General features: G+C 53.0%; 1 protein-coding gene across 21 annotated transcripts; it reads right to left on the bottom strand.

The window, feature by feature from the left end:
• Positions 1-1,078: 1,078 nt before the first annotated feature.
• TFR2 (transferrin receptor 2) lies at positions 1,079-22,204 on the bottom strand. Of its 21 annotated transcripts, none has more exons than XR_012432255.1 (19): positions 22,148-22,204; positions 20,930-21,218; positions 20,410-20,653; positions 20,132-20,318; positions 12,370-12,510; positions 12,186-12,297; positions 11,958-12,080; positions 11,026-11,142; positions 10,750-10,889; positions 9,820-9,983; positions 8,070-8,179; positions 6,976-7,058; positions 6,825-6,888; positions 6,659-6,726; positions 6,496-6,572; positions 6,329-6,413; positions 6,016-6,243; positions 5,522-5,662; positions 1,079-1,763 (listed from the first exon to the last, which is right to left on the bottom strand). XR_012432255.1 is itself a non-coding variant. In XM_005549244.5 (19 exons), the coding sequence occupies exons 2-19, from the start codon at positions 20,960-20,962 to the stop codon at positions 1,494-1,496; spliced, it is 2,397 nt and encodes a 798-aa protein (XP_005549301.3). In that variant the 5' UTR covers positions 20,963-21,218; positions 22,148-22,204; the 3' UTR covers positions 1,079-1,493. The 21 variants fall into 21 exon arrangements, 6 of the variants coding, with proteins under 6 accessions (XP_005549301.3, XP_015302646.3, XP_045245499.2 ...); XR_012432252.1 differs by having other exon boundaries at positions 11,026-11,169; XM_005549244.5 differs by having other exon boundaries at positions 8,060-8,179.
• Between the last annotated feature and the right edge of the window lie 117 nt (positions 22,205-22,321).

Raw genomic sequence — 22,321 nt, forward strand, 5'->3', positions numbered from 1 at the left:
AAGTGTGTCCCCATGGCCAAGGGAGTGCAACATTAAATATCAAATAAAAGAATACCATGACAGGTTGAGAAATTGTAGAAAACAAAAACAAAAAAAAAGCTTTGTTCCTGTCCTTTTTTTTTTTTTTTTTTTTTTTGAGACAAGGTCTCATTCTGTCACCCAGATTGGAGTGCAGTGACTTGATCATAGCTCACTGCAGCCTGAAATTCCTGGGCTCAAATTATCCCTGCCTTACCTCAGCCTCCTGAGTAGCTGGAACTACAGATACACACCACTATGCCCCGCTAAAGTTTTTTATTTTTTGTAGAGACAGGTTCTCCCCTATGTTGTCCAGGCTGGTCTTGAACTCCTGGCTTCAAATGACCTTCCCGCCTCAGCCTCCCAAAGCACTGGGATTACAGACATGAGCCACCATGCCCAGCTTATTTCTGCTTTTGAGCAAGGGGTCCTGCCTTTTCATTTTGCAGCAGGTCTTGCAAATTATGTAACCATTCCTCATCCCAGGACAAGATACTGGCCGGGTGTGGTGGCTCCTGCCTGTAATCCCAGCACTTTGGGAGGTTGAGGCAGGCAGATCACCCGAGCTCAGGAGTTCAGGACCACCCTGGGCAACATGGTGGAACCCCCGTCTCTACTAAAATAAAAAAAAAATTTAGCCAGGCATGGTGGTGCGCACCTGTAGTTCCAGCTACTCAGGAGGCTGAGGCAGGAGGATCGCTTGAGCCCGGAAGGCGGATGTTGCAGTGGGCCGAGATTGTGCCACTGCACTCCAGCTTGGGTTACAGAGTGAGACTGTGTCTCAAAAACAAAAAAGGATACTGAAGGCCCCTTCTCCAAAGACCACCTGCTTTATGGTGGTCTTTGGAGAAAGGGCCCTCAATATTTCCTTAGGCAGTTTCCTTAAGTGATAGAAACAGCTCAGTTTTCCCCATGGAGACAGCATTCCTGTGTGCACCCTCTCTGGTCCCTTCTGCCTAATCCTTTCCTAGGTCTCCAGGAAGGGATGATGGGATGGGATGGGCATGAGGGTGAGGAAGAAGCATGAAGGCACTTATCAATAACAGATGTCACCAGATGGTTTATTGACATCAGGTGGTTTATTGACATTGAAACTCCATGCCCCTTTCACCACAGACCACCTGTTGGCCATAAGGCTATGGTGCCAGCGATCTCTCCCGCTAAGAGAGCTGGCCAGGTCCCAAGGCCTAGTCTCCAGGTATGGAGGACCCCAGAAAGGGGAAGGGGTTGTGATTGAAGGGATACTGCTCTCTGATTAACCGACAGTATGACCATCACATTAGAGTCAGCTACACTGCAGGGCTGGGGTGTGTGGATATCTGTGCTGCAGTCTGGGCTCCGTGGAGAGACGTGTAGGGGTAATGATCAGCAATGAGAGGTGGACTCTGAGCCACCTCCCTGACCCTGAATCATTGAAGCGAGGAGCAGAGGAGCTCTCGACAAGGGGACAGGGGGATCTGAGGATCCCCAGGGTCTCAGAAGTTGTTATCAATGTTCCAGACGTCCCCGCTAAGCGCATTGGCTGCCCCTTGCAGCGTCCAGGTGAGCAGGGCTAGCTGACGCCGGAAGCGACTCTCCTGGAAGACGGCGGAGGAGGTGGCCCCGGGGGTCCCGGAGCTGTTGGAGCGCAGCAGCCGCAGGTGGTCCAGCAGGGCGCCCAGCGTGTGGTCTCCGCGGCCCATGAAGATGTGGCGGAACGGGGAGTCGGCCGGCGACACGTACTGGGAAAGGAAGTAGAACTCCACCTGCGCAGAGTGGGGGATCAGGTCAGGGTGGGGGGCTCAGGCTTGGGAGCAAAGGCCCGAATCGCACTTCCCGCCAGCCAGCCTTTTTGTTTTTTTCTGTTTTCTTTTCTTTTCTTTTTTTTTTTTTGAGACCGAGTCTCGCTCTGTCGCCCAGGCTGGAGTGCAGTGGGGCGATCTCAGCTCACTGCAACCTTCGGGGTTCAAGTGATTTTCCTGCCTCAGCCTCCAGAGTAGCTGGGATTACAGGCGCCCGCCACCACACCCGGCTAATTTTTGTGTTTTGAGTAGAGACGGGGTTTCGTCATGTTGGCCAGGCTGGTCTCGAACTCCTAACCTCAAGTGACCCGCCCGCCTCGGCCTCCAAAAATGCGGGGATTTTCTAATCTAGCCTGGGACCTACTACCTGCTGAATAACTACGAGTTGAAAGCGTCCTTAAGTCCCACCTCCCTTTGGTTGCCCAATCAGGAATAGCCATCCTGTGACGTCACCAGTGGCTAGGTAGGATATGTTCACCAGCTGGGCTTCTCCTGTTTTTCTTTTTCTTTTTGCTTTATTTGTATAATTACTATACCTGTAACAAAACTGCACCAGTTGTGCTTTTTCTTTTACTTGTTTTTTCTTTTCTTGCTTTTTTTTTTCGAGACGGAGACTCGCTGTGTCGCCCAGGCTGGAGTGCAATGGCGCGATCTCAGCTCACTGCAATCTCCACCTCCCGGGTTCAAGCGACCGTCACCACGCCCAGCTAATTTTTGTGTTTTTAGTAGAGACGGGGGTTTCACCATGTTGGCCAGGTTGGTCTCGAACTCCCGACCTCACGTGATCCACCTGCCTCGGCCTCCCAAAGTGCTGGGATTACAGGCGTGAGCCGCCGAGCCAGGCCTCCCCTTCTTTGTATCTCTAGAACCCCTAAGCCTACATGTAGTTCTCCTTAGTCTTCCTTCCTCACCCAGTCGCTTGAATCCAAAAGGCGGAGCTTGCAGTGAGCCGAGATCGCGCCACTGCACTCCAGCCTGGGCGACAGAGCGAGACTCCGTCTCAAAAAATAAATAAATAAATAAAATAAAATAAAGAAAAATAAATAAAAATAAAAACTCCCCTTTGCTCACATCACCTCTCTGCTCAAAAACCTCCCTAATTTCCTTGATGCTAACACCCTTAACATCCAAACTTCTAATCCTGGTGTTCGAGGCTCCCCACGGTTGATTGATAACCCCATTTGGTGCTTCCCTCCCCTCTGCCTCTCCATGGGGCCCCTGTTCTGGCTCTGCTGGTCCACACCCTGCTACCAAGTAAAACCAGACTGATTTCACTGTCACACCCAAATTCTGGGTCTCTCCACCCTGAAATGTCCTCTTTACTTTGCATCAACCCACGTCCTGCCTGTTCTTCAAGATCCAAGTCACAGTCTAAAGCCGAAGTCAGCAAACTTTTTCTGCGAAATGCCAGATAGTAAATATTTTAGGCTTTGCTGGCCTAAATATGCTGCTTTTATTGCAGCTACTTAACGTTGCTGCTGTTACACAGAAGTAGCCATAGAGAGCATGAAAACCAATGAGTATGGCCATGTTTCAATAAAACTTTATTTATAAAAACAGGCAGCAGAGGTTCACGCCTGTAATCCCAGCACTTTGGGAAGCTGAGGTGGGAGAGTCGCTTGAGCCCAGGATTTCGAGACCAGCCTGGACAATATCATGAGATCCCATCTCTACAAAAAATTTAAAAATTAGCGGAGTGTGGTGATGTGTCCTCACAGTCCCAGCTACTCAGGAGGCTGAGGTGAGGTGGGAGGATTGTTTGAGCCCGGGAGGCAGAGGTTGCAGTGAGCCCAGATCATGCTACTGTACTCCAGCCTGGGCAACAGAGTGAGACCTTGTCTCAGAAAAAACAAAAAACAAAAAACAAGCAGCAGTTTCAATTTGGCCAATGGCAGTAGTTCACCAATCCCTGGTCTAGAGCCACAAAATTCACTAGGTCTGACCCAACCCTATTGCAGGCTCTGAAGTCCTGAGTCCTTCCCTCTCCATCCCTGAGCCTGGCCTGAATAATGCCTTTTTTTTTTTTTTTCTTTTTTTTGAGACAGATTTTGCTCTTGTTGCCCAGGCTGGAGTGCAATGGCGCGATCTCGGCTCACCGCAACCTATCTCTCCCGGGCTGAAGCGATTCTCCTGCCTCAGCCTCCTGAGTAGCTGGGATTACAGGCATGCACCACCAGACCTGGCTAATTTTGTATTTTTAGTAGAGACAGGGTTTCTCCATGTTAGTCAGGCTGTTCTCGAACTCCTGACCTCAGATGATCCACCCACCTTGGCCTCCCAAAGTGCTGGGATTACAGACATAAGCCACTGTGCCTGGCCTAAGTCTTGCGTCTAACACACAGGTCCCTTTTATCCCTGGTGGGGACAGGGGTATGGCAACTTTGAAAAGAGGGTATCTTTTTGTCTTCTGGATGCTGACACAGCTGAGGTTAAACCAAGATCTGTGAATGAGAATGAACCATATCCAATCTATTGCCTCACCCCAGGGTCACCCGTGTCACAGTAGAGGAGACAAAGAGAAAAGAAGAGTGAATGCAGAGAGAGATATAAGAAGGAGAGGAGAAGGCCAGATGCAGTGGCTCACCGCCTGTAACCCCAGCAATTTGGGAGGCCAAGGTGGGAGGATCACTTGAGGCCAGGAGTTTGAGACCAGCCTGGGCAATACGGTAAAACCCTGTCTCTACAAAAAATACAAAAATTAGCCAGCCGTCGTGGCATGTGCCTGTACTCCCAGCTACTAGGGAGGTTGAGGTGGGAGGATCGCTTGAGCCCAGGAGGTGGAGGTTGCAGTGAGCAGAGATGGTGCCACTGCACTCTAGTCTGGGCAAGGGAGAATGAGCAAGAGCAATAGGTTTGTAAATGGTCAAGGGGGACAGGTAGAGGGCACAAGCAGGAAAATGCAAGGAGGAGAGAGAACATGAGCCTCCAAGGGGTAGCCATGTTCACTCTGAAAACTGTGAGTGCATGTGCACACGTGACTCTGTGTACACTGCAGTTCCCAGCTCATCCCACACTCACTGAAGACTATCCTATTTACTATTTTGCCCTGCAGACCTTTCCCCATGGCCACAGTCCCTACTCACCCATTTCTTGAGATCAAAGGGTTGAGGGGTTGAGTTCTTGGAGTGAGGAAATGCAAGGAAGAGGAGGAGTTGGAACTGGAGGTGGGGTGCGGGCTGCAAAGGATTCAAAGCTAAGCAGAAGGGATTGGTGAAGGAATAAGCTCTTAACTTTCACCTGACACCTCCTCCAGGCAGCCTTTCTGGATTTCACCCATTTCATTGCCAGAAGGAAAACAACTCTCTATACTCTGAATATCTTTAGCGTTTTGCACTTCCCAGTCTGTAACCTTGTACTGTGGACAAGTGTGGACATGCTTTTTCTTTCCAGAAGGCTCGAGGAGGCAGTGGGAGCTATAGGAGGGGAGTCAGCGAGGAGAGGTGAGGGAGGGTAAGTTGTCCCAATTCTGCCAGGAGTAAACCAGGCTACTGTGGCTAAAGGGCTGGCCTTCCCTATCCATTTCATCACTTTGATCGCTCGGGTCCTCCAGCCTGACCGATCTATGAGCACTGCGCTTCCAGGACTGGGAAGAGAGCACCCAGAGGACCGGGACTTTGTAGGCGGGGAGAGAGAGGAGCTCGCAGACCGGGCCAGGTCCGGGAGGCGGAGCCCCAGGGGAGGGGCAGGACACTGGGGGCGGGGCGAGAGGGGCGGGGCCTCACCCGCATTATGCGCACGTTGTACATGCGTGTCAGTCGCTCGTCTCTCTCCTCCGAGCTGTAGATCTCCTGCCGCAGCTTCTCCGCCGCCCGGATGTAGTCCCCCCGCGCGGAGTACACCCACTGCAGGGTCAGCCCTCGGGCCTGGGGACGGAGGCGCGGGCTGGGGCTGGCGGCAGGGGCCAGAACCCGCGCCTAGCGTGGTGACAAGGGCCCCCGCCTAGCATGGGGGAGGGGGCTAGACCTGGCAGGAGGGAGGAGGTAGACGAGGACAGAGTGCTGGGGGTGGGATGAAGGGAGTGGGGAGAAGATCCTGCACCTGCCAGGTTGGGAGATGGCACGTGCTGGGGGCTGGGAGACTGGAGGCAGGGGGTTAAAGGGCTGGATTGCCAGAGAGGACCTAGACCCCAGGGGCTGCAGAGAGAAGGGGCCGGATCCCCTGGCCTGGGCAGTGCCTCCCACTCCCAGAGGCCAAGAGCAGGGTGGGCCTCTTGAACCTTGAGGTCCCCAGAGAACTCGTTGAGGTTCCCGATGTGCCTAAGGACGACGTCCCCGTAGCGGCCGAAGTCGAGGGGCAGCAGGCGATCGTGGCTGAGCCGGATGAGGAGCTGCCCTGCGAGCTGGGCCACGGCCTGGGCCACGGCGGGCAGGCGGCCTTGCAACACCTTATGCAGATTCTCATAAGTGTCCTCCTTTGTGTGCAGGAACGGGTAGGCCTGGTCGTCCTGCCAGGACAGGGTGGACGCTGGGGCAGAGGCAGACAGGCTGAGAGACTAGCGCTGTGTCTGGGGCAGGGGGAGGACGTCTCACCTCCACGAAAGAGAACTCAACGGCAGGGACTCCCACAAAGGCCGTGAAGGAATAAGCACTGCTGTCCATGGGTAGCGGCCGAATCCTGGGGGTAGGCAAGTTGGAGGGATCTGTGGGTTCAGGCTCCCCCACATCTCTCCCCAGCTCTTTCTACCCCCACAACTTACACCTCAGCATCCCAGCTGGGATTGGTGAACACCACCTGTTCATAGAGAGTCTGCCCGCTGTGGTTGGGAGAATCCACCTGGGGTTGGGGGGAGGGCACTGATCACGCTCTGCTCCTCCCCCCAACCTACTCCCCTTCACCCTCTATTCCTGGGGTGCTCTTGCCTGTTTCAGGACACTCTCAATGAGACTTGTCAGAAGGGGGCTGGTCTTGGCATGAAACTTGTCATCCCCTGGAAAACGGGGAGGGGAGGGATGCCAGGCTCAGGGCTTAGCCCCAAAGGCAAGGGTGGACCCCAGGGGGCCAGGTGGTGGCACTGCCCCGGCTCACCCAGCACTGCGTTGTCCAGGCTCACGTACACTACGGCTTTGAGGTGCAGCACACTGAGGTAGCCCTGTGGGTGGGTGACCAGTGTGGAGTGGGAATCCCCCGCCCCCACCTCTCCCCACTGCCTAACGACCTGCCCAGGACCCCACATCACCTCTAGCCACTCTGTGGAGCCCACGCTCCCAAAGTCACCGCCATCCCAGCTGATGAAGAGGAGACTTCTGCGGGGCCGGAAGCCTGGGGGCAGAGGGGAAGGAGGACAGGCTTAGCATAGGCCAAGCAAAGGCCCTCTCTTTGTCTTCTTCTGCCCTGATCCCCCAGGGTCTCTGCTTCTCTGTCTCTCTCTCTGAGATAGGGTCTCACTCTGTCGCCCAGGCTGGAGTGCAGTGGTGCAATCATGGCTTAATGAAGCCTTGACCTCTCAGGTTCAAGTGATCCTCTCGCCTCAGCCTCCTAAGTAGCTGGGATTACAGGCATAGTGGCCACTAAGTCCAGCCAATTAAAAAAAAATTTTTTTTGTAGAGATGCAGTCCCCCTAGGTGGCCCAGGCTGATTTTGAACTCCTGGCCTCCAGTGATTCTCCTGCGTTGACCTCCCAAAGTGCTGGGATTACAGGCATGAGCCATCATGTCCAACCCAACATGCTTAATCTTGACACAGACCCATGGACTATGATTATCATTCATATCACTTTTTTCTTTTCTTTGTTTTCTCTTTCTTTTCTCTCTCTCTCTCTCTCTCTCTCTCTCTCTCTCTCTCTCTCTCTCTCTTTCTTTCGGAGGCTCATTCGGTTGCCCAGGCTGGAGTGCAGTGGTGCGATCTTGGCTTACTGCAAACTCCGCCTCCCAGGTTCAAGCGATTCTCCTGCCTCAGCCTCCCTGGTAGCTGGGATTACAGGCGCCCTCCACCACACCTGCCTAATTTTTGTATTTTTAGTAGAGGGTTTCACCATGTTGGCCAGGCTGGTCTCGAACTCCTGACCTAAGTGATCCATCTGCCTCGGCCTCCCAAAGTGCTGGGACTACAAACGTGAGCCACCATACCTGGCCTCACTTTCATTTTAGGTGAGGAAATATAGGTGAAGTGACTGGCCCAGGGCCACTCAGGTACAATGTGGATGCCGAGGTCCAACTGACCACTGGCCAGTCTGTGTCCCTCACTGCCTCTCTGCCCTATCCTCCTCGGGTCACAGGTCCACCGCTGCCTAGCCCAGGCCCAGGCCCTGACCCTGACCTTACCGTTGCTCACCATGGAGGAAAAGGTCCGCACCAGCTCCAGGAGTATAGCTGTCCCCACAGCGGATTTAGCTGCTCCTGGGCCCCACGCATCCCTCTGGGCCCCGATGACAACATAGTGATCTGGGGAGGGGATGTTTGGGACACACTTCTGACACTGGCAGTACCCAAAGTCTACCTCCTGTACCCTGGGGGCATCCTCCATCAGCCTGTATCTCTCAGCCCATCACATTTGGGCAACCCCAGCCCTGTAGTCCCTCCAGTCCCTAAAGAGGGCACCTCTCCCCTCTTGGCCCTCCCTGGATGGCACACTCCTTCACCTGGGTGCCTGCGGTCATTCTGGACTTAGAGGGTTTCTGTCACCCAGGCTGGAGTGTGCAGTGATGCGATCATAGCTCACTGCAGCTTCAAACTCCCTGGTTCAAGCCATCCTCCTGCCTGAGCCTTCCAAGTAGCTGGGACCACAGATGTGTGCCACCATGCTCGGCTAAGTTCTTTTGTTTGTTTGTTTGTTTATTTATTTATTTATTTTGAGACGGAGTCTTACTCTGTTTCCCAGGCTGGAGTGCAGTGGCGCGATCTTGGCTCACGGTAAGCTCCATCTCCCGGGTTCACGCCGTTCTCCTGCCTCAGCCTCCCGAGTAGCTGGGACTACAGGTGCCCACCACCATGCCCGGCTAATTTTTTTGTATTTTTAGTAGAGATGGGGTTTCACTGTGTTAGCCAGGATGGTCTCGATCTCCTGACCTCATGATCCACCCGCCTCAGCCTCCCAAAGTGCTGGATTACGGGCTCGAGCCACTGCACCCTGCCAATTTCTTTTATTTTTAAATATTTTGTGAAGACAGAGTCTTGGCTTTGTTGCCCCATCTTCAATTACCTACTTTGATTCTCCACTGCCATCCACGCCCAGCTACGCTTGAAAGGGCCATCTGTCCTATCTAAACTGATCTGATCTCTCTTTCATGCTTGAGTTCCTTCCTTCCTTCCTTCCTTCCTTCCTTCCTTCCCTTTCTTCCCTTCCTTTCTTTTTCTTCCTTTCTTTCTTTCTTTCTTTCTTTCTTTCTTTCTTTCTTTCTTTCTTTCTTTCTTTCTTTTTCTTTCTTTCTTTCTTTCTCTCTCTTTTCGTCTTTCTTTTTCTTTCTCTTTCTCTCTTTCTTCTTTCTTTCTTTTCTTTTTTTGAGACAAAGTCTTGCTCTGTTGCCCAGGTTGGAGTGCAATGGCACAATCTCGGCTCACTGCAACCTCCACCTCCAGGGTTCAAGCGATTCTCTTGTCTAAGCCTCTGGAGTAGCTGGGATTACAGACACGTGCCACCACGCCCAGCTAATGTTTGTATTTTTAGTAGAGACGGGGTTTCACCATGTTGGCCAAACTGGTCTCGAACTCCTGACCTTAAGTGATCCACCCGCCTCAGCCTCCCAAAGTGCTGGGATTACAGGCGTGAGCTACCACACCCGGCCTTTGCTTGAGTTTCTATTACAACATCATCCAACTTAGGCTTGCTCACTTCCAGTGCTGGGGAGCTCAATACTGGGCAACAACCCCCATTCCATCACTAGACAGGCTGGAAGGTGAGGTCTCTTCACTGCTGCCACCATCAGACCCAGTTCAGCCTCAACTCGCCAGCTTCCCTCCTCTGGGCACCACTCCTGTCCCCTCTTGGGGCCTCCTGCACCAGCCCCCTATCTTGCCAGGATGTATGGGCAGAAATTCCCCCCAGCCCACCACAAGCTGTGAGTGATACTGGACACACAGCATACCTGGCTCTGAGCGGCCTTCGATGCAGCCAAAGATGTTGTTGATGGGGGTGGAGGTCCTGTGGTTGTTGACCGCTAGCCGCAGTCCTGGCCCGGGGCCCAGGTGATAAGGGGAGCCTAGGAGGCTCCCCTGCCATTCCTGGGGGGCCACAGGGCCTTTGAGCTTCCTGGAGAGGAGGAAGGCAGAAAGGGTTGGAAGTTGTAGAGAGACCCAGAAGAGTTCAAATCACTCTTTTCCTTCTTTCTTTCCTTCCCACCCTTTCTGGCTCCAGATTGCTGCCTCTGGACCCTGCCTAGGCAGGGCAGTGCAGTCAGGGCTGCCTTGGACGGTTCTCAGCTGAGGTAGGTGTGCAATCCAGTGGGAACTTCAGTTGCCAGACAGTGAACCCTGGAGAAAGGCCGTGTCTGTCCAGAAGAGTCACTTTTTTTTTTTTTTCTTAAGAGTCAGGGTCTCGGCCAGGCGTGGTGGCTCACACCTGTAATCCCAGAATTTTGGGAGGCCGAAGTAAGCGGATCACTAGGTCAGGAGTTTGAGACCAGTCTGGCCAGCATGGTGAAATTCTCTACTAAAAGTGCAAAAATTAGCCTGGTGTGGTGGTGCACGCCTGTAATCCCAGCTACTCGGGAGGCTGACGCAGGAGAATCACTTGAACCCGGGAGGTGGAGGTTGCAGTGAGCCAAGATTGCACCACTATACTCCAGCCTGGATGACAGAACAAGACTCCATCTCAAAAAAAAAAAAAAAAAAAGAAGAAGAAGAAGAAGGTCAGGGTCTCTCTGTCTCCCAGGCTGGAGTGCAGTGGTGTAATCATGGTTCACTGCAGCCTTAAACAAGAGTCACCTTTTTCTAGTTCACCCACAGTCACCCTGTGGCCTCGCTGCAGCCTCCCTCTCTCTGCCTCCTCCTCTCCTGGTCCCCAATACTCCCCTCACCTCAGCAGGCGGGAGGCAATGTCTGCAGTGATGGGCTGGGCTGGGATGCTGGGAAGGCCCGATGATGCAACTGGAGGGAACTGGGTTTGATTGAAGGAAGGGAAGCCAGGCGTGTAGGGGTCTCCAGTTCCCAGGTGCACCTGCGGGGAAAGGGGTGCCCACGCGAAGCTGTGAGTTGGGCTTTCAGGAAAAATGAAAAACATGCCAGCCCCATTCTGAGCAAGAAGGTATGGCCTCGGGACCCAGGAACCGCAGGGCCAGCCTCCCCAGACTCACATGTCCATACACAGCCTGCTGGCTGGACAGGCTTGGCTTGTGTGGGTCCTGGGAGAAGTCCGCTGGCTCTGGGTATATGAGCACTCCTTGAGCCCCAAAGTCCTGAGCATTGGTCACCTGGGGAGGAAGGTGACTAGAGGACTCCTTCTCCCAGAAAAAAACCAGATTCATAAGGGCAGGAGAAACCAGCAAATGGCAAGGCTTTTGCTTGCAACTGTCCATCCCACGGAGAGGGCGTGGGGCCACCACCTGGCCTGTGTTTTCCCAACCTCAGCAGCTCCTGGGCAGCCCTCAAACCCCACCGGGCCCCATGGTACCCCATATTCCTGTTCCCTTCCCCATCTGATTTCCCCCAACCCCCAATTTGTTCCCAGCCAAAATTTTTTTTCCTTCTGATTCAGTTCCCAGACCAGCCAACATTTTCCTTCTTTCCTTCCTCCCTCCCTCCCTCCCTCCCTTCTCTGTTTCTCTTTCTTTTTTTTTTCTTTTTGAGACAGAATCCTTTCTGTTGCCCAGGCTGGAGTGCAGTGGTGCGATCATAGCTCACTGCAGCCTGGAACTCCTGGGCTCAAGCGATCCTCCCACCCCAGCCTCCAGAGTAGCTGGGACCACAGGCACGTGCCACCAGCCCAGCTAACTAAAATAAAATAAAATAAAATAAAATAAAATAAAGAATTTTTTTTTTTTTTTTTTAAGTAGAGAGGGGTATCTCACTGTGTTGCCCTTGAACTCCTGGCCTCAAGCGATCCTCCTGTCTTGGCCTCCTAAAGTACTGGGATTGCAGGTGAGAACCATTGTGCCCAGCTTATATTTTCTTACCATCCACATGTTTCTTTCCTGTCTCCCTCTCACAGCACCCTGAATCATTCTCACTGGCAGTCCGACCCTCCGGTTCCCAGGCCCACGCCCTCACTCTGTCCAGGGGCACTTACCTTCTGGGCGAAGCTGATCACCCCCACGCGCACTAGCAGCAGGCGGCCCGCTGGGTCCACGCCCCTGGCCCGCAGGTCCTGCAGGTCTTCGGGCCGCCCGTAGTGGGCGTACACCAGCTCTCCCTGGGGACAAGAGGACGGTGAGGCACGCTCCCCGCGTCCCAACTCCGAGACCCAGGAAAGGGCTCGTGCAGCGCCCCATCCTAGGAGCGGGCAAGAGGTGCTCACCGTGACGTTGCCGATGGCGCTGTAGGGGCAGTAGACGTCAGGGTCCTCTAGCGGCAGCTGCTCTCCGACCTTCCCGGCCTCATCGACCCAGTGCAGGGTGTTGGGGTGAGCCCTGGGGAGCGGGGCTGGTGAGCGCCCCAAGCTGCGTCCCCCTCCCGCGCGGCCCCCGCCCGCGCCCACTCACGGGTCCGGGAATTGCAGCCCCACGTAGTGCGTGTCGGTCCACACGTGGTCCAGCTTCTGGCGAGAGAGCGCCGCGCGGATATCCTGAGTCAGAGCGGCCATCCCGGCCGAGCCTGCCACCCGTTCCCGAAGGCTGGTTTGCCTAACGGGAGAGAGGTGGGGACTTTTCTGAGTGCCCGGAGGAGAGGGAGGGAAGAGGGAAGGATGCCAGAGACGTGGGGTCTCCAGGGTCAGGGGCAGCGAAGGGTTCCTGAGTTTAGGAAAAGAGCGCTCCCTGTGGACGCTTTTTTTTTTTTTTTTTTTTTAGTGTGAGTCTCCCTCTGTCGCCCAGGCTGGAGTGCAGTGGCCCACTCTTGCTCTCTGTAACCTCTGCCTTCCTGGCTCAAGCCATTTTCCTGCCTCGGCCTCCCTCCTATCTGGGATTACAGGCAGGTGCCATCATGCCCGGCTAATTTTTGTATTTTTAGTACAGACGGGTTTCACCATGTTGACCAGGCTGGTCTTGAACTCCTGACCTCAGGTGATCTGCCCGGCTCGGCCTCCCAAAGTGCTGGCATTACAGGCGTGAGCCACTGTGCAGGGCCCTCCACAGACCCATTTTCTCCCATCACTACCAGGGCGGCCCCCGAGAATCTCAAGACCTCCCACTGCTTAAAACCTGACTTCCCATAGCTGGGAGTCCTGCCCATCATCCTGTAGGTTCTTCCCAGCTCAAGCCAAACTCTCTCCCCCTAACCCCGCTCCCTCCCACGTCAACACACACACACACACACACACCAGACACCCAAACACTTTTCTTCAAAAAAGCTAACTGGGCAGGCAGAGACCCTCCTCATCTCCCCTATCCTCCAAGTGGGCCTCATGGAGACACTTTACACCAAGGTACCCAGGGGAATCACTGGTTCCTGGGCTCAAGCCATCCTCCTGCCTCAGCCTCCTTGAGCAGCTGGGACTACAGGTGTACACCACCAACCACTGATTTTTAAAAATTTTTTGTAGATAGGAAGTCTTGCTATGTTTCCCAAGCTGGTCTTGAACTCCTGGCCTTAAGTGATCCTCCCAAAGTGTTGGGACTACAGGCATGAACCACTGCGACCCGCCTCATATGTATATTTAAAGGCACACATCAAAAGCATGAGATGAGGTGCTTATGGGGAGGGGAGTGGGGAGGATCACTCAGAGATGAGGCAGGAAAATTAATGGGAAAGGAAGGTCCTTTCACCGACCAATGCATACACTGTATTATGGTCTCATGAGTACAATCAACTCCATTCTTTACACCCAACCTTAAAAAAAAATCCCTCCAATCTAATGATACTATATTGTTCAAAACACTCCAGTTCTCTCTCTTTCCTCTTAGAATGAAATTCAAAACAGTTAAAGTAGCCAGTAAGGCCCTTTAGGGCCTGAGCTACATCCACCTCACCGGCCACGTGGACCGTCTTTCCCTTCCTCCAAGAGGCCACCGTCTTCCATTTCAGACCCTTCGCAAGTGGTGACTCTTGACCTGAATATTTTTTCCACAGTCTCTTTGCCTGGCAAATTACTCATCCTGTCAGTTTGGACTCGTCAGTTCCTCAAGGAAGCCTTCCCTGAACTGCAGTCTAAATCAGGACCCTGGTTATAGTCTTTCCTTACACCCTTTTCTCTCTCTCTTTCTTTCTTTCTCTCTCTCTCTCTTTCTTTCTTTCTCTCTCTCTCTCTTTCTCTTTCTTTCTTTTTCTTTTTTTCTCTTTTTCTTTTTTTTTTTGAGGCGCAGTCTCACTCTGTCGCCCAGGCTGGAGTGTAGTGGTGCAATCTCGGCTCACTGCAACCTCTGTCTCCTGGGTTCAAGTGATTCTCCTGCCTCAGCCTCCTGAGTAGCTAGGACCACAGGCGCCCACCAACACACTCAGCTAGTTTTGTATTTTTTTAGTAGAGACGGTTTTGGCATGTTGGCCAGGCTGGTCTTGAACTCCTGGCCTCAGGCGATCAGCCCACCTTCACCTCCCAAAATGCTGGGATTACAGGTGTGAGCCACAGCGCCCGGCCCCTTTTCTTTTCTTTTTTTTGGAGATAGGGTCTTGCTCTGTCACCCAACCTGGAGTGCAGTGGCATGACCATAGCTCACTGCAACCTTGAACTCCTAAGCTCAAGCCATCCTCCTGCTCCAGCCTCCTGAATAGCTGGGACTCTAGGCATGCACCACCACACCGGGCTAATTTTTTATTTTTTTAAATTATTATTATTATTATTGACGTGGAGTTTCACTCTTGTTGCCCAAGCTGGAGTGCAATGGCACAATCTCGGCTCACTGCAACCTCCACCTCCCAGGTTCAAGCGATTCTCCTGCCTTAGCTTCCCAAGTACCTGAGATTATAGGTGCCCGCCAACATGCCCAGCTAATTTTTTTTGTAGTTTTAGTAGAGACTAAAAAGGGTGAAACAGGGTTTCACCATGTTGGCCAGGTTGGTCTCAAACTCCTGTCCTCGGAGATCCACCTGCCTTGGCCTCCCAAAGTGCTGGGATTACAGACGTGAGCCACCGTGCCCGGCCAAATTATTATTTTTTTAAGAGACAGGATGTCTCTATGTTGCTCAGGCTGGTCTCAAACTGGGCTCAAGCGATCTTCCCACCTCAGCCTCCCAAAGTGCTAGGCTTACAGATGTGAGCCACCACACTGAGCCTCACATCCTTTGCTTTTCTTTCAAAGCAATGATTTCAGTCGTAATTATGTAGTCGTGAATGATTGTTAGTTTAGTATTGGTTTTCTTCAGTGGATTGTAAGCACCATGAGAACAAAGTTAAACTGTTTTAGTCTCTGTTATCTCACCACCACCTGCTTAGCTTAGCACCTGCCACATAGTGGATCCCCCAAAATATTTGTTGGATAAATGAATTAATTATCTCATCATTGTCACCTCCAGTCCAGGCACTCCACTTCCCTGGTCACACGCCGCATCTTTTCTTTTTTTTTTCAGATGGAGTCTTGCTCTGTCGCACCGGCTGGAGTGCACTGGTGCGATCTCAGCTCACTGCAACCTCTGCCTCCCAGGTTCAAGCGATTCTCCTGCCTCAGGCTCCCGAGTAGCTGGGATTACAGGCATGCGCCACCACGCCCAGTTAATTTTTTTTTTTTTTTTTTTTGAGACGGAGTCTCGCGCTGTCACCCAGGCTGGAGTGCAGTGGCCGGATCTCAGCTCACTGCAAGCTCCGCCTCCCGGGTTCACGCCATTCTCCTGCCTCAGCCTCCCGAGTGGCTGGGACTACAGGCGTCCGCCACCTCGCCCGGCTAGTTTTTTGTATTTTTTTTTTTAGTAGAGACGGGGTTTCACCATGTTAACCAGGATGGTCTCGATCTCCTGACCTCGTGATCCGCCCGTCTCAGCCTCCCAAAGTGCTGGGATTACAGGCTTGAGCCACCGCGCCCGGCCAACCCAGTTAATTTTTATATTTTTAGTAGAGACAGGATTTCACTATGTTGGCCAGGCTGGTCTCGAACTCCTGACCGCAGATGATCCACCTGCTTTGGCCTCCCAAAGTGCTGGGATTACAGGCATGAGCCACTGCGCCTGGACTGTATCCTGCATCTTGTCATTACCCACACTCCATCTCTGGAATACTTATCCATTGAGGATCTATTGAACATCTAGTAAGTGCCAGGCACTGTGGTAGGTGCTGGAGACTCTGAGATACATAGGACATATTGTATCAGGAAGTTTTCAAGGTTCCAGAATCCTACTCTCTGAATAGACTTTGTCAGGTTCCAACTCCCCCAGTTACCCTCGCTGTACCTGCTCTTCAACCCCATTGAACATGACAAATGTCCTATAACTCCACGTCTATCATCTCCCCCCGCTGTCTCTTCCCTCTCCATCCCACCCAGAGCCATGTTTCACTCTTGTTGCCCAGGCTGGAGTGCAATGGCGCGATCTCGGCTCACCGCAACATCCTTGCTCTCTCCCCAAAACTGCTATCCGTCTTTTACCTCAGTGCCGCACCCCGCTTCTAGACCTGTCAAACTATCTACCTGCTCAGCCTGTACCCAGACAACCAAACACTGCTCAAAAAAAAAAAAAAAAAAAAAAAAAAATAGCCCTGAACAGGCTGGGCACCATGGCTCATGCCTGTAATCCAAGAAATTTGGAGGCCGAGGTAGGAGGATTGCTTGAGTCCAGGAGTTTGAGACCGGCCTGGCCAACATGGTGAAACCCTGTCTCTAAGAAAAATACATTAATTGCCGGGCACAGTGGCTCACACCTGTAATCCCAGCATTTTGGGAGGCCGAGGCAGGCGGATCACCTGAGGTCAGGAGTTTGAGACCAGCCTGACCAACATGGAGAAACCCCATCTCCACAAAAAATACAAAATTAGCTGGGTGTGATGGCGCATGACTGTAATCCCAGCTACTCGGGAGGCTGAGCCAGAAGAATCGCTTGAACCCAGGAGGTGGAGGTTGCAGTAAGCCGAGATCGCACCATTGCACTCCAGCCTTGGCACCAAGAGTGAAACTCTGTCTCAAAACAAACAAACAAACAAACAAACCATAAATTAGCTGGGCGTGGTGGCTCACGCCCGTAGTCCCAGCTACTTGGGAAGCTGAGACACAAAACTCACTTGAAATCGGGAGGCAGAGATTGCAGTGAGCTAAGATCACGCCACTGTATTCCAGCTTGGGCAACAGAGTGATAAATAAATAAATCCTGTCTCTAAAAAACATAATAATTTTGAAAAAATAAAAATGAAAAATTAAATGGGCGTTGTGGCCCCCCCGGAGTCCCACCTACTCGGGAGGCTGAGATGGGACAGTCACCTGAGCTTGGGAAATCGAGGCTGCAGTGAGCCTAGATTGCACTCAAAAAAAAAAATTAATGTAATTTAATTTAATTTTTTTTTTTTTTTTGAGACGGAGTTTCACTCTTGTTGCCCAGGCTGGAGTGCAGTGGCACGATCTTGGCTCAACGCAACCTCTGCCTCCTGGGTTTAAGCGATTCTCCTGCCTCAGCCTCCCAAGTAGCTGGGATAACAGGCATGCACCACTACACCCGGCTAATTTTGTATTTGTTTTGTTTTGTTTTTTTGAGACAGAGTCTTGCTCTGTCACCCAGGCTGGAGTGCAGTAGCGCGATCTCGGCTCATTGCAAACTCCACCTCCTGGGTTCATGCCATTTGAGACGGAGTCTCGCTCTGTCGCCCAGGCTGGAGTGCAGTGGCCGGATCTCAGCTCACTGCAAGCTCCGCCTCCCGGGTTTACGCCATTCTCCTGCCTCAGCCTCCCGAGTAGCTGGGACTACAAGTGCCTGCCACCACGCCCAGCTAATTTTTTGTATTTTTAGTAGAGATGGGGTTTCACTGTGTTAGCTAGGATGGTCTCGATCTCCTGACCTTGTGATCCGCCCACTTCAGCCTCCCAAAGTGCTGGGATTACAGGCCTGAGCCACCGCACCCAGCCTGTAATTTAATTTAAAAGCTCTGAGCAGGCTGGGTGCGGTGCCTCATGCCTATAATCCCAGCATTTTGGGAGACTGAGGTGGGAGGATTGTTTGAGGCCAGGAGTTTGAGACCATCCTGGGCAACATAGGGAGACCTCATTTCTACTAAAAAAATTAAAAATTAGGCTGGGCTCAGTGGCTCATGTCTGTAATCCCTACACTTTGGGAGGCCGGGATGGGTGGATCACCTGAGGTCAGGAGTTTGAGACCAGTCTGGCCAGCATGGTGAAATCCTCTACTAAAAATACAAAAATTAGCCGGGTGTGGTGGCAGGTGCCTGTAACCCAGCTACTTGGGAGGCTAAGGCAGGATAATTGCTTGAACCCGGGAGGTAGAGGTTGCTGTGAGCCGAGATCACACCATTGCACTCCAGCCTGGGCAACAGCGAAACTCTGTCTCAAAAAAAGAAAAAATAAATTAGCTGGGCATAGTGGCACACATCTGAAAAAATAAAGCCCTGAACATTGTTGATTCCACAGACTTAAGGTCTTCCAGCAGGTGAACCCAGCAACATATCAAAAGAGTAATCATACACCTTGATCAAGGTTAGCATTGAGCTCATGAAGATAAGGAAATCTATTAACACAAATTACTATATAAACATTAAAAAAGAGGCTGGCGCGGTGGCTCATGCCTGTAATCGCAGCACTTTGGGAAGCCGAAGTGCTTTGGCAGATCGCTTGAGCTTACGAGTTGGAGACCAGCCTGGGCAACATGGCAAAACCCTGTCTCTACTAAAAATACAAAAGTTAGCCAAGCGTGATGACACGCACCTGTAATCCCAGCTACTCAGGAGGCTGAGGCATGAGAATCGCGTGAACCTGGGAGGCGGAGGCTGTAGTGAGCCAAGACTGCACCACTGCACTCCAGCCTGGGTGACAAGAGCAAAACTCTTGTCTCAAAAAATATATAAAATAAATAAATAAATAAATAAATAAATAAATAAATAAATAAATGTATGTCTCAGTGAGCTAGGAATAAAAGGAAACTTCCTTAATTCATTTTCAAAAGCTGTCTGGAGCACAGCAAAGTTCATTCTTAATGGCAAAGTATTATAAAAGCATTGCTATTAAAGTCAGGAAATAGGAAAAGATACCTTTAACTGCCACTGTTACCTTAAATTAATGTCCTCTCCAATGCAATGAGAAATGAAAAAAAAAAAAAACTTAGAAGGTATAAGCATTGGAAAACAGAATCTCCATCTTCTACTATTTGTAGCTCAGCTGATCACCTACTTAGAAAATTCAGGCGAATCTGCTGAAAAATTACTCCCCTCCCAAAAGAGGGCTATGGGTGGACCTAGCTTCGGAATCTGCACCCACAAATGCATTTGCTTGCTTGTTTTTCTTTTTCTTTTTTTTTCTTTTGTTATTGTTGCTTGTTTGTTTTTGTTTTGTTTTGTTTTGAGATGGAAGTCTCGCTCTGTTGCCCAGGTTGGAGTGCGGTGGCGCGATCTCAAGCTCCGCCTCCTGGGTTCACGCCATTCTCCTGCCTCAGCCTCCCCAAGTAGCTGGGACTATAGGCGCCTGCCACTATGCCCAGCTAATATGTTGTATTTTTAGTAGAAACGGGGTTTCACCGCGTTAGCCAAGGTGGTGTCGATATCCTGACCTAGTGATCCACCTGCCTCAGCCTCCCTAAGTGCTGGGATTACAGGCGTGAGCCACTGTGCCCCACCGTTATTTTGTTTTTGAAACAGAGTCTCGCTCTGTCTCCCAGGCTGGAGTGCAGTGGTGCAATCTCGGCTCACTGCAACCTCCGCCTCCCCAGCTCAGGCAATCCTCCCCCTCCAAGCTCCCAAGTAACTGGGACTACAGGCACTTGCCATCATCCCCAGCTAATTTTTGTATTTTCTTTAGTAGAGACGGGGTTTCGCCATATTGCCCAGGCTTGCTTGCTTGTTTTTCTGATTCCCTAGAATGCGCCTTCTAAGAACCCCTCAGCGCTCCCTGCTACTGCCACAGGTCCAAATCTAGGCGCCTGTGTTAGGCTTTCAAGGCTTTTCTGGGTCTGTCAGGTCTGATATTGGATGCTGGACCCCTCTGATCTCAGACAGTCAGCTCCCTCACCTCCCAAATATGCCACCCTCAGAGCCTCAGTCCCCTGGAACCTCAGCTCCGAATGCCTGCCATCCTTCCCAGGACCGCTGAACAGAGGGACCAGGGAGGCAGATGGGAGGACTCAGGAGGGGGACCCGGACACCAGAGGCCTGGGCGAGGAGGCAGGGAGGCCCAGTCTGAGCAGAGGAGGGGAGGGACACTCTAGAACAGGATGGGGCAGGGCCATCCCTACCTGATGGTGTCCTCCAGGCGCCCCTCCCCCAGGAACTGCAGGAACATGGCCTGGAGGTCGCTCCAGTACAGTGTGCCCCGGTGGAAATCCAGGTCAGGCTCATAGTTGACGTCCTCACTGACCACCAACACGGAGTCTCCGCATGTCTGGCAGGACCCTCGGAAGGCGACGTAGCCCAGAAGGAAGGCTGGTGGGTGGCAAGATGGGGATTCTCTTTGTGCCCACCTCTGGACCCCCAGCCCAGGCCTTTTACTTCAGGGGAGGGGGACGACTCTCACCCCCAGTGAAGATCAGTAGAGCCGTCAGGACCAGGTAGGGGGCAGCCCTCCGTCCTGCTGCTGCCCAGGGAATGAGGTTTGGCTGCCTGGGTCTAGAGCCCAGGGGCTCAGGGCCCTTCAGCTCCATGGGGCAGAAGTGGGCCAGTGTCTCCTCCCCGTCTTCCTCTTCCTCCTCCAGGTGCCCTTTCTGGGGGCCTTCCACACGCTGGTAGACGGTCTGAGAGGATCTTGGGGACAGTTGTTGCTGTGCAGGCAAGGTGGGCATGAGATCGGGGCAAGAGGCCGGGGGGGTGGGGAGGCATCTGGCAATAATGAGGTCAGTGACTTAAGGGTGTCAAATAAGCATGGTGGCGGGGGAGTGGGGGAGGGACTGAGGGGAGCGGGCTAGAAAAGAGGGGCAGGGGTGGGAAGAAGCGAGGTCAGGACACAGGCCAGGAGGGGCCAGCGTCAGGGGCTTGGGAGGGGGCTGAGGGATGTAGAGAGAAGGCCTAAGGGGTCTTCCCAATCCCACTGGTCTTACCGCTCTCTGGAGTAGACCCCAAAGCCGCTCCATGCTTGTGCCCCCTCCTGAAGCCTGCAGGCTGTCCCCAGTGATAAACCGATAAACCGTTTGTGGGAGCCCCAGGAGGGCTCCTTATCAGCCCTGGCAGAAAGCCTGAGCCAAGGCTGCTCCTTACCACCCCCAAGGGTGGGGGCACAGTCCTGGCCTCGGTCCAACCTTCCAGACGTGGCCCCTGAGTCCAGGCCAGAGCACAAGCGGCTGTGCTCTCCCCTGCCAATCTCTCCACAGCCCCACACCTGCCTGCTCCCTGCAAAACAATCAATTTTTTGACCTTGGGGCGGACTTTGGTCTCCTAGTTCCCATCAGGGGTGGGGGAAGGGGGCCGATAGTGGGGGAGGGGAGAGACATGGGTGCCCCTCCCCTCTCCTGCTTTTACCCCTCCCTGGATCCTGGGGACCCCTTCCTCAGCCCCGCCATGCCCAGGTGGAAGATTCACCCCTAAGACATCTGCCCCTTCCTCATCTGGCTTTCAGGGTCCCCCAGTGCCCAGGTTCTATGACATATCAGCTGTCCTCCCTGCCCTGACACTTGCCCCAGTGGTATTCTAAGCTGGAGTCACCACAGTGGTGTGACTTGGGGGTTTGGTCTGGTGGTGTGCATGTGCGTCTCTTTTGAAAGCTGGTTCTCAGACTCCCTCTGGCTGCTGGAGAAGGAGGGGCACAGGTGGGAGCACATGGTCAGATGAGACCAGCGAGAGCTCCCAGATGGGGGTCCTGGGGTCATGGATCTGTGGGTCAGTGGGGAGGAGTGATCAGAGTCTCTGTCAAGGTGTGGGCAGAGCTGAGTGACCCTGGACAAATCATGGCCCTCCCTGGGCACCAGCCCCTGTTTGGTCACCAAAGGACTTGGATCACGTGGGTTTCTACCTCTTTGGGTTCTGAGGCTGATGAAAGGCCAGTTAGCCTCACTCCAGAAACACATCACAGGCAGGCACAAACTGCTAAACAGGCAGGGGGCACAGGTCCCCAAGCCCTTCCGAGGGCCCCAGGACAAGTAGCTCTCAAGAGGAAGGCTCAGGGTCCCACCAAGTTTCCCTTTGGGGTCTCCCCTGGGTAACATCAACTCCTACTCAGGTCCAGAGAAGTTCCGAGCTGCTGGGATGCACCAGCGCCCTAGGCCCCGCCCCATGTCTGTCACCACCAAGAGCCCCAGGAAGGAAGGCATAGCGCAGCTCACCTGAGCGCAGGTCCTGGGGTGCTCAGGCGCGCTGCTCCCCTGCGACCTGAGGCCTACGCTGAGGCCCCGCCCACCAGGCCCCACCTCCTGCTCCGCTCCCCCAGGCTTCACCTCCTGCTCCACCCACCTCCTGCCACGCTCACTCCAGGCCCCGCCCCTCCGCTGCAGCCTGCA

Source organism: Macaca fascicularis, chromosome 3 (genome assembly GCF_037993035.2).
Source record: "Macaca fascicularis isolate 582-1 chromosome 3, T2T-MFA8v1.1".
NCBI lineage: Eukaryota > Metazoa > Chordata > Mammalia > Primates > Cercopithecidae > Macaca > Macaca fascicularis.